This window comes from Schistocerca serialis, chromosome 1 (assembly GCF_023864345.2).
Source record: "Schistocerca serialis cubense isolate TAMUIC-IGC-003099 chromosome 1, iqSchSeri2.2, whole genome shotgun sequence".
NCBI classification, from domain to species: Eukaryota; Metazoa; Arthropoda; class Insecta; order Orthoptera; family Acrididae; genus Schistocerca; species Schistocerca serialis.
In genome coordinates, this window is record NC_064638.1 from 608,230,873 (window position 1) to 608,248,111 (window position 17,239).

Sequence of the window (17,239 nt, forward strand, 5' to 3'; positions counted from 1 at the left end):
CGTTACGGAGATGATAGATAAACTCCAGTGGAAGACTCTGCAGGAGAGACGCTCAGTAGCTCGGTACGGGCTTTTGTCAAAGTTTCGAGAACATACCTTCACCGAAGAGTCAAGCAGTATATTGCTCCCTCCTACGTATATCTCGCGAAGAGACCATGAGGATAAAATCAGAGAGATTAGAGCCCACACAGAGGCATACCGACAATCCTTCTTTCCACGAACAATACGAGATTGGAATAGAAGGGAGAACCGATAGAGGTACTCAAGGTACCCTCCGCCACACACCGTCAGGTGGCTTGCGGAGTATGGATGTAGATGTAGATGTAGATTGCCAAATTTTAAAATTAACAGTGCTGCTTAGCAATATTTCTTTTACTGTCGCTGAAAGCCAAGTTTCGTTTATTGTGCTATGTTTCGAGTGTTGTGTGAAGTCATACCTGTGTAAGAATTACTTTGTCTCCTGTAGAAATACATAGGCTTACTGATGCTGAGTATTTATCCATTTGTCGATTCAGTTCCAAGTACATTTAGATTTAAGCAAACTGCAGTTAACACTTGGCAGATATTTTAAAAAGGGGGGGGGGGGGGGAGGAGACGTTATGCAGGATGCATTTTCATGGTTGGCAACACAACTAAATTTGCTGCCCTCTTACCTCGACCCTCCCACATTCAGCTAAGCTGCTGCCACCACACTTCATCCCACCCTTCTGAAGTCATCAAATCATATCTGTGCAGGGCTGCAGCTACCAAAGCTTCATCTGCAAATGTGAAGTGACCCCTTGTTTACTTTTTCTACAATTCCAAGATGACCCTATATTTTTATAGTGATGAATTCAGGGAAAAAGACTCATCTTACATTGGGGTAAATGTGGTATTGTACAAGGTATTCTTTAGCTACAATTTTGATGGCTTCTATAATGTTCCAGCTATTTTTCGTAAAATTAAATCTCTGCTGTAATCTTTTCATAGTGCATAAGTATTTAACAAAAATTGTCACTTTTTCGGTTTCCTCCTCTTTGTTTTCGCTCTACTTCAGACACCTCAGCTGGTACATGACGACACCTGACTTGAACCCTAAGATAAATCCATTTACCACAATAACATTTGTTTAAATTACTATCTCATATTGACAAGGAGTGTCAGTTCTGTCTTGGTTATTCAGTGAAGTTCATAATTTTTTACTTGTGAAGAGCAAAGGATGTTCCTATTCTATATTTAAAATTTTATTACTCACTGTAAGAATTTTCATACATTTGCATTTAAATCATTACTGTTTGACTATGGCACTGCATTTGAAAGTTTTGTGAAGGTGATGCATGCAAATGCTTCAAAGTTTAAGCTGGCATGTAGATAGACACACAAACATACACACAAAATTCAAGCTTTCGCAACCAACGGTTGCTTCATCAGGAAAGAGGGAAGGAGAGGGAAAGACGAAAGGATGTGGGTTTTAAGGGAGAGGGTAAGGAGTCATTCGAATCCCGGGAGCGGAAAGACTTACCTTAGGGGGGAAAAAAGGACAGGTATGCACTCGTGCACAGACACACATCCATCCACACAGACACAAGCAGACGTTTTTTGTCTGCTTGTTTGCTTTTTTACTTTGATCTCAAGTGTCATTTAACTTGATAGTGTGGGGGCTGGTGTATTGTCCTTTTGAATTCTGTCTGTCTTTAAATTTTCCTTCAGCCTTCAGTTTGACTCTGAACTCAGAATAGGATTGTAGTCAAGTGACACAGTTACATGTATGGAGAATATTCATATTGACCAGGAACACTGGCATTTTAGACGCATAGAAATCAAATTAATTGTTGAATTGGAGTAGGGACTAAGAAAAGAAGAGAAGGATTAATTGTATGTAGATATAAGAGAACTGTAAACTTAGGCAAACAGCATTGTACCTAATTATTAGGAAATTGAGGTACAAAGGAAGGAGAAAAAATGAAAATATTAGTAAGTAGCAGCCACATAATCTCAAACCAACTCTTTCTCCCCAGTTAAGTCACAAGGAGCTGCTATTGGCTGTTGCACAAAGTTATACTAATCCTTCCTTAGCTTGCCTTTAAATCAGTTCATAAGAGTAGGAGAAAAGAGAGACATACATCAAAAATACATGTCTCAGCTTTTGCATGTACGTAGGAAAAGTGTTTGGGTGATGCAGAATTTGTTATAAAACTTTTTTTATTTATAATATTGTCAGAAGGAAATACTAAAATTTCAGGCTGCTTCTTAGTAATCCTCTCTATGTTCTGTGTTGAGAGAGGCTTTGTTGTCTTACTGCTTGCCTAATGTTGTGCTACATGTGCTGGAGGGTGGCATTCCAGCTGCTGTGAAATAATTTAAGAAACATTTGATAATTTTACAGTAAGGTATCTTTACTCGATAAACGATTGAATTTATTTTCATTATTCATCATACTTATTGTGCTGCATCAAATTAATTAAATCATTACACAATATTTTAAAAAGTTTGCAGAGGCAAAAACACCGTGTATGAAGTGTAGATAAGATATTGAAATTTTGTTTAAAATTGAGAGCAGAATGATATCTCATTTTTTTATTGAGTTATTAGTTTTTATATCCGGCAGACAGTCCACAATGTGCCCATTTCCTTCTTTGCACACTGGGAATCATGTGATCATAACAGTCATCGTGTTTCATAAACAATTCAAGATATCAAAATGAGGTTTTTTGTAACTGATAGCACACAGTGAGGCTCACTTGTTGTACAATAAATACTCAAAACTTTTTTGGTTCACTGAGATATGGAAATAACTTACCCACAGCAGTAAGAGGGTCGGCATTTAAACGCATCAATAGCACTTAAGGGAATCCCAACGTATGAGTTTAAAAATATCCTCTACACCAGGGGAGTGGCGGAACATGAAGAGTTAATTCATAGCAGCTAAAGGGTTAACACCACACATCAGTTGATGCTTTGATGTAAGGCAGGGATGGCTAAGAACTCTGAATGCATTTGGAGCTCTTGGCACATGAATGGACCTCTTCTCATCTGACTGCACACTTCCCCCACTACCACGTCAAGCTGTCTGAGGGCGATGATGGGGAAAGTATTAAATTATTGCGTTAGACGGCAGTGCAGTCAAGCAATTTCTTGCAGTGCGACGTGGTTTCGTATTATACTGTTTTATGAAATTAGAAAATCTGAAGCTCTATACAACTCATAACAAAGAGTAATATTATATTGTTACTGACTTCTGCTATGAGAGAGAACACCTTCAAAAATAAAGCTGATTTGCAACTGCATTATATCAGTAATGTTGGGTGCATTGTGTTGTTCCCTGTAAAGTTTTTACAAACTTTAATCTTAGGTATAGAAAGACAAGCAAAACACAGTCTCCGTTGCACATCTTAGGAAAGGAATAAATGTTTCTTTCACATGTAGCTAGAATCAGATTAATTATGTACAATTACTCTACTGACACTGCAATGTCTACATTTCTCAACAATATAGGTCACAAATGAGAAAGATGTTCATTATTATTTAACAATTTTTAGTTCACTGAAGATATAATAAAATTCATACGTCACAAAATGTCGGCACACGGACAGTTTCATTGTTTTGTATCACTCAGGTTGCCACATAGTCGTGAATTATTTACTTTACTATTCAAAAATGAAACCTTTCACACACATGTTAACTGAAACATTGATATCATATTTGCAGCCTCACAATGGGAATATAACATAAAAAGTTGCAACTAAGAGTATTGGAATTGCTACATATACACAAATTTCTGTTGAAAATAAGGCATAACAACTCGTTAAGCCTGTCAGGTACAAATTATTCAACCAGTCTGTATATACTTCTTTCATAGTTATCAACGTACATTGTCTCCTGTTGTTTCTGTTCCACATGCTTTAATGTAAAATTGCGTATACAGGGTGTCAGTCCATGTTTGAAGAGCTCTTTGTGCATGCGCAACAAATTGGAGTAGAGTGGGGGGGATACATTCATTGCTTGCTTGACCTTCAGTAGTTCAGTCGATATGTAGCACTTCTTGTGAGTGGACCACACGTTCTGTGTGCAAGAATTTTACAAAAACAGTGATTCAGCGACTATATCATGGAGGAAATTTTGCAGTAATTGTGGATTGCATAATGTAAATAATGTTCCGAGTGTTACCTTTATCTGGAAAACATTTGAGGAGACTGGTTCAACAGTGACCAAAACAAAATCTGGGTGACCAAGGTAACCAAGAACAGGCAAATCATTGGAGAGTGTAAATCGGTGTGTTCTTTTCAGTCCTAACCTCTTGATTCTTAAACATGCAACTTCTTTAAATGTGCTTAGATCATCACTGCATTGAATTCTGCAAAAAGACCTTAAATTGGAGGAAGAATTAAGTCCTCAGGTTGCCAGACATAGGTTGCATTTTGTTAATGATGTGGCTGAGTGCCCTTCATTTAAAACATCTTGTTCACAGACGTACACATTTTCACCTCAACGGTCACATCAGTAAGCAAAATTGCCACTACTGGAGTGCAGCAAATCCCAAACAGAAGCATGAGAAACCTCTTCATTCAAGAAAAGTTAATGTATGAGCTGCGACATTGGCTTGAGGGATAATTGGCCTGTACTTTTTCCGAGGATGAGAGAGGTCGTGCAGTTACAGTGAATCCAGAGCATTGTGTGCCAATGTTGATGTTAAAAGATGGTGCCTGAATTGCAAAACTTTCCTGGTTATAACCAAAGAACATGGTTTCATCAAGATGGAGCCACAGCACACACAACCAATGCATCTGTTTTTCGAGTTCATAAAATTTTCCATGGCAAATTGATCTCCAGGAGGAATGACGTAAATTGGCCTTCACACACTCGAGATTTGAATCTCAAGGATGTTTTCGTATGAGGATATGTCAAATCTAAACTGTATGTCAATAATCTGACTTCTCTGGAGCACTTGAAAGAAAATGTCCATAGTGAAGTGGCAGCCACCCCCATGTCTACATTTGAGCAGTCATGCAAAATTTTGCTCACCGTTTACACAAGTGCCATAGGCATGCTGGATTGCATTTAAATGACATTATTTTTAAGAAGTAAATTCCTAAACTGTATATTTCAAAAATAAATAAAGATTTTGTCGATAGATTTGAATCTAATTTTATTTCAATACAACAAATATAAACTTTTTTTGAGACACTCCGTAGAATTCTCCCTTTTGATACTTTATAATGTGTGTATCTTGCCAGTGTTTTATGTTTATCAAACGCTAAGAGGAAAATGGAAAGATAAGAACTGTGAGAAACACAGGACATCAATAAGGAGACAGTGGCATCAGTCTCTAAGAAGACAAAAATGTTCAGTCCAGACGTTTGATAGGAATACAGTATATGCTTTTGAAGCAACTTGTCCTATTACAGTATCATTTCCCTACTACCTACATTCAGGGTACTAAAGACAACGCTCACTTACAACAAACTCCCACTATGTAAATATAGCATTAGAAAATCTTTACCCAAGATGGAATATTTGTTATGCTGCCGATCTCATTTTGAGAGTGGTGATATCAAAGGAACTGTGTGATTTGGAAATTGAGTAATTATGCTGTGCAATGAAAATTGTTAGGACTTAATTGTTTATGAAATATCTAAGTGCAACAATTCTGTTAGAGTGACTTTAAAACATTTTTGATAGCTGACTGAAAGTGTATTGAACCCTTAAGGCTTTCCCAATGTAGTAAATGTTGCTGAGGCTCAAGAGAGTTTTATTGTCTAGTGTTGCTTAAATTCACTGTAATTAATAGTGCTATTTTGTGAAACATATCAGCATGCACTTTACTCAACACTAACTTAAACTTTAAATATTCTGCTGTCACCTTGGAAGCTTCTCCCTTTCTCCCTCCTTCCCTCCCTACCTCTTGACCTCTTCCTGCCTCTTTCTCCACTCCTTTATCCCAACCAATCCTTCCCCTTCCTACCTTTTCACTTCTTCCTTCCCTTTCTCCATCCCTCTCACCATGTAATAAGAAATTTAGTAATTATGAGCCACTCAATACTTTTGAAAAACTTCTTCTGCTTTGACCTAAATTTTTAAATAAGAATTATTGCAGTTACACAAAGACAGGACCGTTAATCTGGTTTTCTTTTATAGGATGAAACAGATTCTGAAAAAGCAGATGATGATGAATTCATTATTGAATCAGATAAAGAATCAACGGATGATGAAGAGACAATTCAAGAACAAGAAGCGACTGAAGGAAATGTTGACCATAAAAAAGAGTTAGCTGAATTACAAGTAAGCCTGTACTTCATTACAATGATGGTATGACATTTTATCCCACTTTCATTTCCCAAAGCCTGCAGTTATAAAGGAAATATAGTGACAGTGCATCTGATGTGGTAGCTCTGTATATTATAAACTGTGTTCTTACAAGCACCTAAGTTGTGTTTGAAAGTATGTATTGGAATGTGTACTTTAAACAGTTACCTCCTCATCTAACATAATGTACATAGTTTTCGTTTCAGCCAAGGCAGATGGCAAAGTTGATATAACCTCTCATATTCCTTTAAAAACTGTAGTCTGTCATACCATTTAGTTTTGTAATGATGTGATGTGATTACCTGTTTAAAAGACTCTCATTTTCATTCTCTCCCAGGGTCAAGTAACATGAAGACAAACACTCATTTTATCGTAATTTATTCATTTATTTGTTGGCCTATTGTATCACTTAGAGACTCTGCCTCTAAAAGTGACTGACAAGGGAACCTCCCCATCGCACCCCCCTCAGATTTAGTTATAAGTTGGCATACTGGATAGGCCTTGAAAAATGGAACACAGATCAATCGAGAAAACAGGAAGAAGTTGTATGGAACTATGAAAAAAATAAGCAAAATATACAAACTGAGTAGTCCATGTGCCAGATAGGCAACATCAAGGACAATCTGCGCTAAGGAGTGCCTTGGTCCCGTGGTTAGCGTGAGCGGCTGCGGAACAAGAGGTCCTTGGTTCAAGTCCTCCCCTGAGTGAAAAGTTTACTTTTTTTATCTTTGCAAAGTTATGATCTGTCCGCTCGTTCATTGACGTGTCTATTCACTGTAATAAGTTTAGTGTCTGTGTTTTGCGACCGCACCGCAAAACAGTGTGATTAGTAGACAAAAGGACGTGCCTCTCCAATGGGAACTGAAAACATTTGATCACAAGGTCATAGGTCAACCGATTCCTCCACAGGAAAAAACGTCTGATATATTCTATACGACACTGGTGACTGCATGTGCGTAACATGACAGGATATGTTGTTGACCCACCTAACTTGTACACTTGGCCAATGGGTAAAAAGATTCTTCTACCTTGCCCGATTTAGGTTTTCTTGTGGATGTCATAATCACTCCCAAAAAAGTGATGAAAACATAACGGATGGACAGATAATAATTGCCTGAAAATAAAAAATTAAACTTTTCACTCAAGGGAAGACTTGAACCAAGGACCTCTTGTTCCGCAGCCGCTCACGCTGACCACGGCGCTCCTTAGCTTACACTCTCCTTGATGTTGCCTATGTCGCGCATGGACTACTCAGTTTGTTTATTTTGCTTTTTTTTTTTTTTCATACTTCCACACAACTTCTTCCTGTTTTCTCGATTGATCTGTGTTCCATTTTTCAAGGCCTATCCACTATGCCAACTTATAACTAAATCTGAGGGGGGTGCGATGGGGAGGTTCCCTTATGAGTCTAAAAACTGCTAACAAATTTAAGATGATGAGCACTAGTTGTAATAGTAAGCATTGCCTAAATAGATCAACATGTGAGGGAAAAAGTGTAAATTTTGAGAATTTATACTTCATTAGAGTTTAGACTCAAAGACTTTAGTCATTGGCTTTCCACAACCCTTTATTAATTTGATAAACATGTCTGATAATGTATATTAATATAATCTTTTTCTTCTTCCTCCTCCTCCTCCTTCTCCTCCTCAGCGTTTGTCCTGCTTACTGGCAGGGTCCGCTAATGTATATTAATTTAATAATAGAGGTGACATAATCAAGTGGCATTATGGCCTCACTAACTTATAATTTAATCATTGCTAATACTTGGTTTAAAAACCGTAAAAGAGAATCGTAGTCATAGAAAACAATTGAAGACACTGGAAGGTACAGATAAATTATACACCGAAGCACTAAAGAAACTGGTATAGGCATCCTATTCAAATGCGTGGATATGTTAACAGGCAGAATATGGTGTTGCAGTCGGCATCACCTGTATAAGACGACAAGTGTCTGGCGCAGTTGTTAGATCAGCTACTGCTGCTACAATGGCAATTTGTCAAGGTTTAAGTAAGTTTTAATGTGGTGTTATAGTCAGCGCACGAGTGATGGGACACAGCTTTTCCGAGGTAGCGATGAATTGGGGATTTTCCCATACGGCCATTTCACAAGTGTACCACGAATATCAGGAATCCATAACACACAAAATCTCTGGCATCGCTGTCGTCAGAAAAAGATCCTGCAAGAATGTGACAACTGAAGAGAATTGTTCAATGTGATAGAACTGCAATCCTTCCTGAAATTGCTGCAGATTTCAAAGCTGGGCCATCAACAAGTGTCAGTGTGCGAACCATTCGATGAAACATCAACGAAATGGGCTTTCGGAGCTGAACGCCCCCTCCTGTACCCTCGATGACTGCATGACACAAAGCTTTTCACCTCATTTGGACCCATCAACACCAACACTGGACTGTTGATGACTGGAAACATATTGCCTAGTCAGACAAGTCTCGTTTCAAATTGTATCAAGTGGATGGATACATATGAATATGGAGACAGCCTCACGAACCCATGGACTCCACATGTTAGCAGGGGTTTGTTCAAGCTGGTGGAGGCTATGTAATGGTGTGGGGCATGTGAAGTTGGAGTGATATGGGACCCCTGATACATCTAGATACGACTCTTGACAGGTGACACACGCGTAAACGTTCTGTCTGATGACCTCCATCCGTTCATGTCCATTGTGCATTCCAATGGACTTGGGCAATTCCAGCTGGACAATGCAACACCCCACACATCCAGAATTGCTATAGAGTGGATCTAGGAACACTATTCTGAATTTAAACACTTCCGCTGGCCACCAAACTCCCCAGACATGAACATTATTGAGTATATCTGGGATGCCTTGTAACGTGCTGTTCAGAAGAGATCTCCACCCACTCGTTCTCTTACAGCTTTATGGACAACCCTGCAAGATTCACGGTGTCAATTCCCTACAGCACTACTTTAGACATTAGTCGAGTCCATGTTATGTCATGTTGTGGCACTTCTTGGGGGGGGGGGGGGGGGGGGGGCTACACGATATTGGGGAGCTGTACCAATTTCTTTTACTCTTCAGTATATAACGGTAAGACATTGATTTCAAAACATGGTAAGACAATGATTTCAGAACCAGATTTCCAGAGGCAGATGTGGATTCAGTTCATAATTTATTGGTAGGGACCTGAAAAATTCACCTTTCACAATAAATGCTATTTCTGCCCCAAAATGAAAAAATACGTAATAGAGACTGTTCATAGCAAATTGTATCCAGATGAACTATTTTACCTGAGGTAGCTTGAACGAGCTTTATTTTCTGCGTGTAAATATCAAAAATGTAAGCAATTTTCCATTATTGATATTGCACGTTGCCTTGTTAAGCCCAGTGAGGAAAGATAATGTGCCTAAGAAAGTGTTTGTGAAATGAAAAGTGCATGTACACAACAATGTATCAGTGCGCTTGATGCTCAGGTGCCTTGACACCTGTGGGCAGTTGAATGGCCTGTATAAAATACATGTTGCGAAATTCACTGTAGTACCCACCTATGGGACCTATCATCTTAGAACAAAGAAAAGCATATGCTTGTTTGTCTGCTACAGCTCAAACGTTTGTATAATGTGGACAGTTTTAGTGTGCCAGTTTTAGGCGATGGGTTTTTTGAGCTGTGGGTTGTGTCAGACACTGCTAGATGTCAGGTGTGAACTACCATGGTTTACAGTACTGCACCAGCCTCAACAGGTAGTTGTGTGGTAGCTGTTCCCAAATGCTTTATGCTGTACACTGCCTGTTGCTTTCTTTTCTTGTTTTGAAATTAGTGAAAAGACTTAACATTGGTCCATCACAGGTTTCGATTAAGACTCTCATTACACCAGAAGCTGTCAGCAATCCTGGTAACATTATGTCAGTTCTACTTTTACAGAAGATGGGTGTGAGAGGGAGGCAGAGCTTGTTTTCATGCACCATTCTTCTCCTTATGACACTCACAATTTTAGTGTGCTTACTGTTGTGACTGATTCCCACTTTATAGTGTGTGCACTCTGCACTACAGTGACCGAAAAACAAAGTCAGTCAACTGTATTTCGACTGCATTTAAATTCTTCCCATAATGTGCGAATAGCTATTTTCAGTTCTACTTCTATGTTAAGTACCTGGTTGGATCTATCAGTAGTGTTGTCAAGTATGTGCCACAAAAGGTCAAATTAATATTTTCACATTTTTAATCGTCAGATTGTGAGGGAAAAGAGGTAGAATGTCCAGAAATACCTTAACCTGGAGACATTACTAGTTCACTGATGGGAAAATGTGCTTCTCAACAGAAAGGTGATTAGTTGAAAGCTTAAATACAGCCCAAATAAGGAAAAAATGCCATTTCGGAAAGAAAAAACTGTTGAAGATTTTTCTAAAACAGAAATTCCAGTCAAAAAGTTCCCCAATCAGTACTTTTTTAACAGTAACTTTCAAAGCAATAAGGCTTGTCTTCACTCATGTAGCATAACATTTTAAATTTGTATGTCAAATTTTGCACAAAATACAGGTTAAATGTTTCCAAGGGAGCATACTGCAACAATCGACTGACTGGAAGAAGGAGAAGGAATATGGTAGGAAATGAATGGATAGCTTTGAGAGATGAGATACAGGAATCAGCGGAGGATCAAATAGGCAAAAAGACTAGGCCTAGTAGAAATACTTGGATAACATGCACCTTATTAAATCTGACTGACAAAAGGAGAAAGTGTAAAAAGGTAGAAAATCAAAAAGGAAAAAGGAAATAAAGAAGTCTGAAAAAAAAAAAAAAAACGAAATTGATGTGAAATCCAAAGTAGGAAAGAAGGATTGGCTGGATGAGAAAGGCAAGGTTATAGAAGCATACATGATTAGTGGAAACATAGATGCTGCCAATAGAAAAATTGTGAAAATTTACACCAAAAAATTATATGTTTAGGGAAAAAATCATAACTTTTTTCCAGTTGTTATTTTAAAGTTATTGTAGAGCAATAGTCACAAAACTTGGGAGAACATGTGATAAAAACACCACATTTATGTACTCAACAGTTCCTGAGAGAACTGGGGTATTTATATAGCCAATTTAACATTGTCGTGATAGGGCGGTACGACTCCCCTTAATTTTGATCCCCACCTCAGTAGTTTCTCTAACTTGGTCTATAGCTTCCTGGATGTAAGCATTGAATATAAGAGGAAAGAGAGCACATCCTTGTCTTACCGCTTTTCTAATATTTACTTCTTGTTCATGGTGACAGTTCCTAATCACTGCCACCTCATTCTTATAGAAACTGAGTATCACACAGATGTCTTTGTACTTTATTCCAATTTTCCTCAGCACTCTGAACATCTCTTGCCAGATAACGTTATCAAATGCCTTTTCCATGTCTACAAAGACAATATAAGTTGGTTTATTTTTCTGTAATTGCTTTTCAATAACGAGTCTCAGTGCCAGAATCGCCTCTCTTGTTCTCAATCCCCTTCTGAAACCAAACTGATCTTCACTCAGCATATCCTCCACCTTCTCTTCAGAACTGTTTTTATGAGACTTTTTTATGCATGTGATATTAGACTTAGCGTTTGGTACTGTTCGCATTTTGTAGCTGCTGCCTTCTTTGGTATAGGAACATTGATACATTTCTGGAAGTCTGTCAGCATCTCTCCTGTGTTATAGATGGACCTAATAAGTTTAAGCAGCATCATTTTCATACTGTCACCAGCATTCTTTTTTAGTTCTCCAGGGATGTCATCAATACCCTGCTTTGTTGTCCCATGGTTCTTTTAGAGCTCTGTCAAATTCTTCTTGCTGAATGCCATCTCCCTTGTCATCTTCATCTACTTGCTCTTCTCTTCCTATTACTTCCTCTGAAAGAGGTGTTCCGGCATAGTTCTAGTTCCCATTTAAGTTTCACTGGCTTCTTCTTCAAACATTTGAATCTCAGTGAACTTTTCATTACGACCAGGTTATGATCACTGCCTATGTCTGCAGATGGATAGCTCCTGCAATCTTTTATCTGGTTCCTAAAATGTGCTTTCACTAGAATGTAATCAATCTGTTGTCTCCTCAGGTCTCCAGGGGCCTTCCATGTGTATCTTCTCTGTTTGTGATGTTGGAAAAGTGTGTTTGCAACAACTAATTGGTTCCTCGAGCAGAACTCGACAAGTCAATCTCCTCTTTCATTTCTTCTTCCAAGTCCAAATTTCCCAAAAATCCTTCCTCCGGTTCTTCACCCACAATCACGTTCCAGTCCCCCATTGCAATCAGGTTTTCATCTCCCTTAACATTTCTCATCACATTACTTATTTCTTCATATATTTTGTCAATGACTACATCTTCTTCTTTGGATACTGGCATGTATATTTGTATTATCACAGTGTCCTTTGGTTTAGTTTCAAGTCTGACTAGTATTGTTCGAGAGCTATATTGCACATATCCCTTGACACATGAGCAATAGATTTTCCTCAATTATTCCAACTCCTCTCATTCCTGGTCTATCTTGGTCAGTTCCAGTGTGAATGACTCCGTATTCTCCAGACCAGAAATCAACTGGTTGGGGCCATCTCATCTCCGATATGCCTAGGATATCGATTTCCAGTCGTTCCATTTCAAGTTTTACATTTTATAGCTTGCTACACTGAAGCAGTGTTCTCACATTCCAAGTGGCTATGTTAAAATTTGGATTCTTTTCCTTCACGTTGTCTATATCTTTTGCAGTCCCCACCCAGAGATCCGATTGGGGGACTATTTTATTTCCAGAAAATTTTACAGAAGATACTGACATGGTTTACTTCTGATGCTTGGGATAACCATAGTTCTTTAATATGGTGGTTTCCTGTTGCCTTCCACATCCTATGTCGTTGACCATTAGCTGGTTCTTCTGCTTTTGGAAATGATTTCTCATTTCCAGGGCAAGAGGGTGCCCTGTCCAGCAAATGCTGGGGTGATGACTTATCTCAGTCATCCCTCGGTCCCTGTCTACGTTAGCCATCACATGAAGTGACGTTGCCCACTCTCTTCTGCGTGGAGATGTAGATCAGGAGTTTCCCTTCATCGGGTCTAGGACCTTAACGGCATTTTGTAGTCCCTCTAGTACTTTAGAGAGGAAAATAACAAAGATAAAATACAGGGAGAAAAAGCTTGTCTACAATTTGTACAGAAATCAGATCACAGTTGTTGAGAACTGCGGGTCATGAAAGCAAGTTATGGTTGAGAAAGGAATGAGACAGGGTTGTAGCCTATCCCCAATGTAACTCAATCAGTATGTTGAGCAAGGAGTAAAGGAAGCCACGAAGAAATATGGAAATGGAATGCAGGTTCAGAGAGAAGAAATAAGAACTTTGAGGTTCGCTGCTGATATTGTAATTCTGTCAGAGACAGCAGATGATTTCGAAGAGCAGTTGAATGGAATATATAGTTGCTTGAAAAGAGATTTTAAGGAGGACACCAATTAAAGTGAAACAAGATAATGGAATGTAGTCAAACTAAATTAGGTGATGCTGAGGGAATTAGATTAAGAAATGAGAAAGTAAACTTAGTCAGTGAATTTTGTTATTTGGGTAGCAAAATAACTAATGATGGCTGAATATACAACGTGTGCTGGCAGTAACAAGGAAAGTATTTCTGAAAAAGGAGAAATTTGTTAACAAATAATATAAATTTTAGTGTTCAGAAGTCTTTTCTGATAGTATTTGTCTGGAGTGTAACCTTATACTGAAGTGAAATGTGGATGATAAACAGTTCATTTATAAAGAGAATAGAAGTTTTGAATTTTGCTACTTTAGGAGAATGCTGAAAGTTACACTGTTAGATTTAGTAACTAATGGAGAGATATAGAATCAAATTGCAGAGAATAAAAATTTATGGCACATCTTGACCAAAAGAAGTGGGCATATCCTGAGCTGTCAAAGAATATTCAGTATGGGAATGGAAGACTGTAAGGGGGGAGGGGGGTGTATTGTATGAAGAGATCAAGACTTGCCTATAGTAAGCAGGTTCAGATGGTTTAGATTGCAGTAATTATTTAGAAATGAAGAGGCTTGCACAGAATAGATTACTGTGGAGATCTGCATCAAACAAGTCTTCAGACTGATAACAACAACAACCACCACCACCACCACCACCACCACCACTACCATTACCATTGCTACTGGCAGTACGATATTTCAGATTCCTTCAGTTATTTTCCTAATTTCAGAGGTTGGTACATTTGCAACCAAACTTTCATTTAGCAACATAATGTGTGCTGAAATGAATGTACCACCATTTTCATGGCTGGACTTGGTAGTACCACCCCTCATTCTTTTCAAAATTCAATTTGCCTCCTAGCATTTTAGTACAAACTTTTAGATATCTTCACATCCAAATAATCCCCACTATTGTTTTTGTCAGTTTCATTGCCTCAGAATAACAATGTGAATAAGGAGATGTGTATTTTCCTCTCTCCTTTCTAAGTTGCTAATTCTTTAACACTTATGAAAGTAGTTACTTCTTTTTCCTTATTTGGAAATAAAATTGTTGTTACTGTGTGGCCTATGGATTTAAGTAACTGCAGATATTAACACAAGCTTCTTCACTAGTTTGAATCCTGTGTGGCAGACATTTGTAGTCTTTCACATTTAGATGAATCAGTTATACAGTCGTATCAACGTGTAACTTATTCATATGAATCTATGGTACTTTCTCTTTGCAGTAAGCTTTCAGATATACGTGTTGTCAGTCATCCTTACAGATTCAAGTTGACACAGCAACACGATGAAGTTTGAACAGTTACCAATATTGAGAGTCACAATTACTTCATTACAGAAGTGCAGAAACCATCTTTCTTCTGCTCAGTTTGTTGATTTGCTGAGAATAGTCAGTTTGCTTATGATTCAAGAAATAACACTGAAACCTATTTACTTTTTATTTAGTTATTTATCAGAAGCTATGGTCCATTTGTGCTCCAGCAATGTCAAAACAGAAAAAAATGAGCTCAACTCAAAATATATTTATTCATACTACATAATTTATACAACAGGAACAGGACGGGGGGGGGGGGGGGGGGGAGCACTCTTATTTAATGTCGTCACTGCCACCTTGGCAATCAGTTATTCTGATATTCAGATACTTTTATTGTTGCTACTTGAATTCTTTACAGACGAATGGAAAAACTTGGAAAAACTGATAGAAGCCGACCTCGGGGAAGGTCAATTTGGATTCCGTAGAAATGTTGGAACACGTGAGGTAATACTGATACTACAACTTATCTTAGAAGAAAGATTAAGAAAAGGCAAACCTACGTTTCTAGCATTTTTTGACTTAGAGAAAGCTTTTGACAATGTTGACTGGAATACTCTCTTTCAAATTCTGAAGGTGGCATGGGTAAAATACAGGGAGCGAAAGGCTATTTACAATTTGTACAGAAAGCAGATGGCAGTTATAAGAGTCGAGGGACACGAAAGGGAAGCAGTGGTTGGGAAGGGAGTGAGACAGGGTTGTAGCCTATCCCCGATGTTATTCAATCTGTATATTGAGCAAGCAATAAAGGAAACAAAAGAAAAGTTCGGAGTAGGTATTAAAATCCATGGAGAAGAAATAAAAACTGTGAGGTTCGCCGATGACATTGTAATTCTGGCAGAGACAGCAAAGGACTTGGAAGAGCAGTTGAACGGAATGGATGGTGTCTTGAAAGGAGGATATAAGATGAACATCAACAAAAGCAAAACGAGGATAATGGAAAGTAGTTGAATTAAGTCGGGTGATGATGAGGGAATTAGATTAGGAAATGAGACACTTAAAGTAGTAAAGGAGTTTTGCTATTTGGGGAGCAAAATAACTGATGATGGTCGAAGTAGAGAGGATATAAAATGTAGACTGGCAATGGCAAGGAAAGCGTTTCTGAAGAAGAAAAATTTGTTAACATCGAGTACAGATTTAAATGTCAGGAAGTCGTTTCTGAAAGTGTTTGTATGGAGTGTAGTCATGTATGGGAGTGAAACGTGGACGATAAATAGCTTAGACAAGAAGAGAATAGAAGCTTTAGAAATGTGGTGCTACAGAAGAATGCTGAAGATTAGATGGGTAGATCACATAACTAATGAGGAGGTATTGAATAGAATTGGGGAGAAGAGGAGCTTGTGGCACAACTTGACTAGAAGAAGGGATCGGTTGGTAGGACATGTTATGAGACATGTAGGGATCACCAATTTAGTATTGGAGGGCAGTGTGGAGGGTAAAAATCATAGAGGGAGACCAAGAGATGAATACACTAAGCAGATTCAGAAGGATGTAGGCTGCAGTAGGTACTGGGAGATGAAGAAGCATGCACAGGATAGAGTAGCATGGAGAGCTGCATCAAACCAGTCTCAGGACTGAAGACCACAACAACAACAACAACAACTTGAATAATCTTTAACACAGCTTGAGATTTTAGTGATACGTGAGAAAGCTGAAAATGTGTGATTAGCAAATCACTGCATTTACTGACATATGAAGATAGCAAAGTCGAGTGAAATGTTTGAATTGTTTCATATTCGAAATGGTCACAGCATGTGATAGCATTACAGATACTAGTGGCTTGACCGATTTTTCATACTGTATTCATCTTATCTCCAAACATACAAACAATAACAGAGTACAAATACAGCCCTTCAACAATTTTTTTTCCACTCTTCATTAGTTGTTCTCATCCCAGGTGGAGTTTGTGTGTACTCTCCTGTTCTCCATTCTTATTAATTTTTGCCTTTGTCCTTTACAGTCAAAACTAACACATACAAGGTATATACAAACAGTGTTGGGAATTTTGTAATTTTGTGGGTAGTATTAGTCTGATGTGCACGATTTTTCATTCTTGTGTTGGTAAACTTGTGTGAAACGTTTCAGTACAGTGGCAATCATATTGGATGTTTAATCTGCTGTCAGTTGTCAAGAAAGTTCCATGTGTTTCCTTATGAGTGGTGATTAATGATGTGTTGCAGAAATAGATCAGGGAATTTGCATTT

The 17,239-nt window shown here is 38.2% G+C and overlaps 1 protein-coding gene across 4 annotated transcripts in view; it reads left to right on the forward strand.

Annotated features, from left to right (window-relative positions):
- Positions 1-17,239, forward strand: part of LOC126477588 (helicase domino) — a 423,343-nt gene that overhangs the window by 79,593 nt on the left and 326,511 nt on the right. For all 4 annotated transcript variants that reach the window (XM_050103628.1, XM_050103631.1, XM_050103630.1 and 1 more), the window contains one exon: positions 6,115-6,258. In XM_050103628.1, the coding sequence (XP_049959585.1) occupies positions 6,115-6,258 (144 nt within the window). The remainder of the gene's footprint in view (positions 1-6,114; positions 6,259-17,239) is intronic.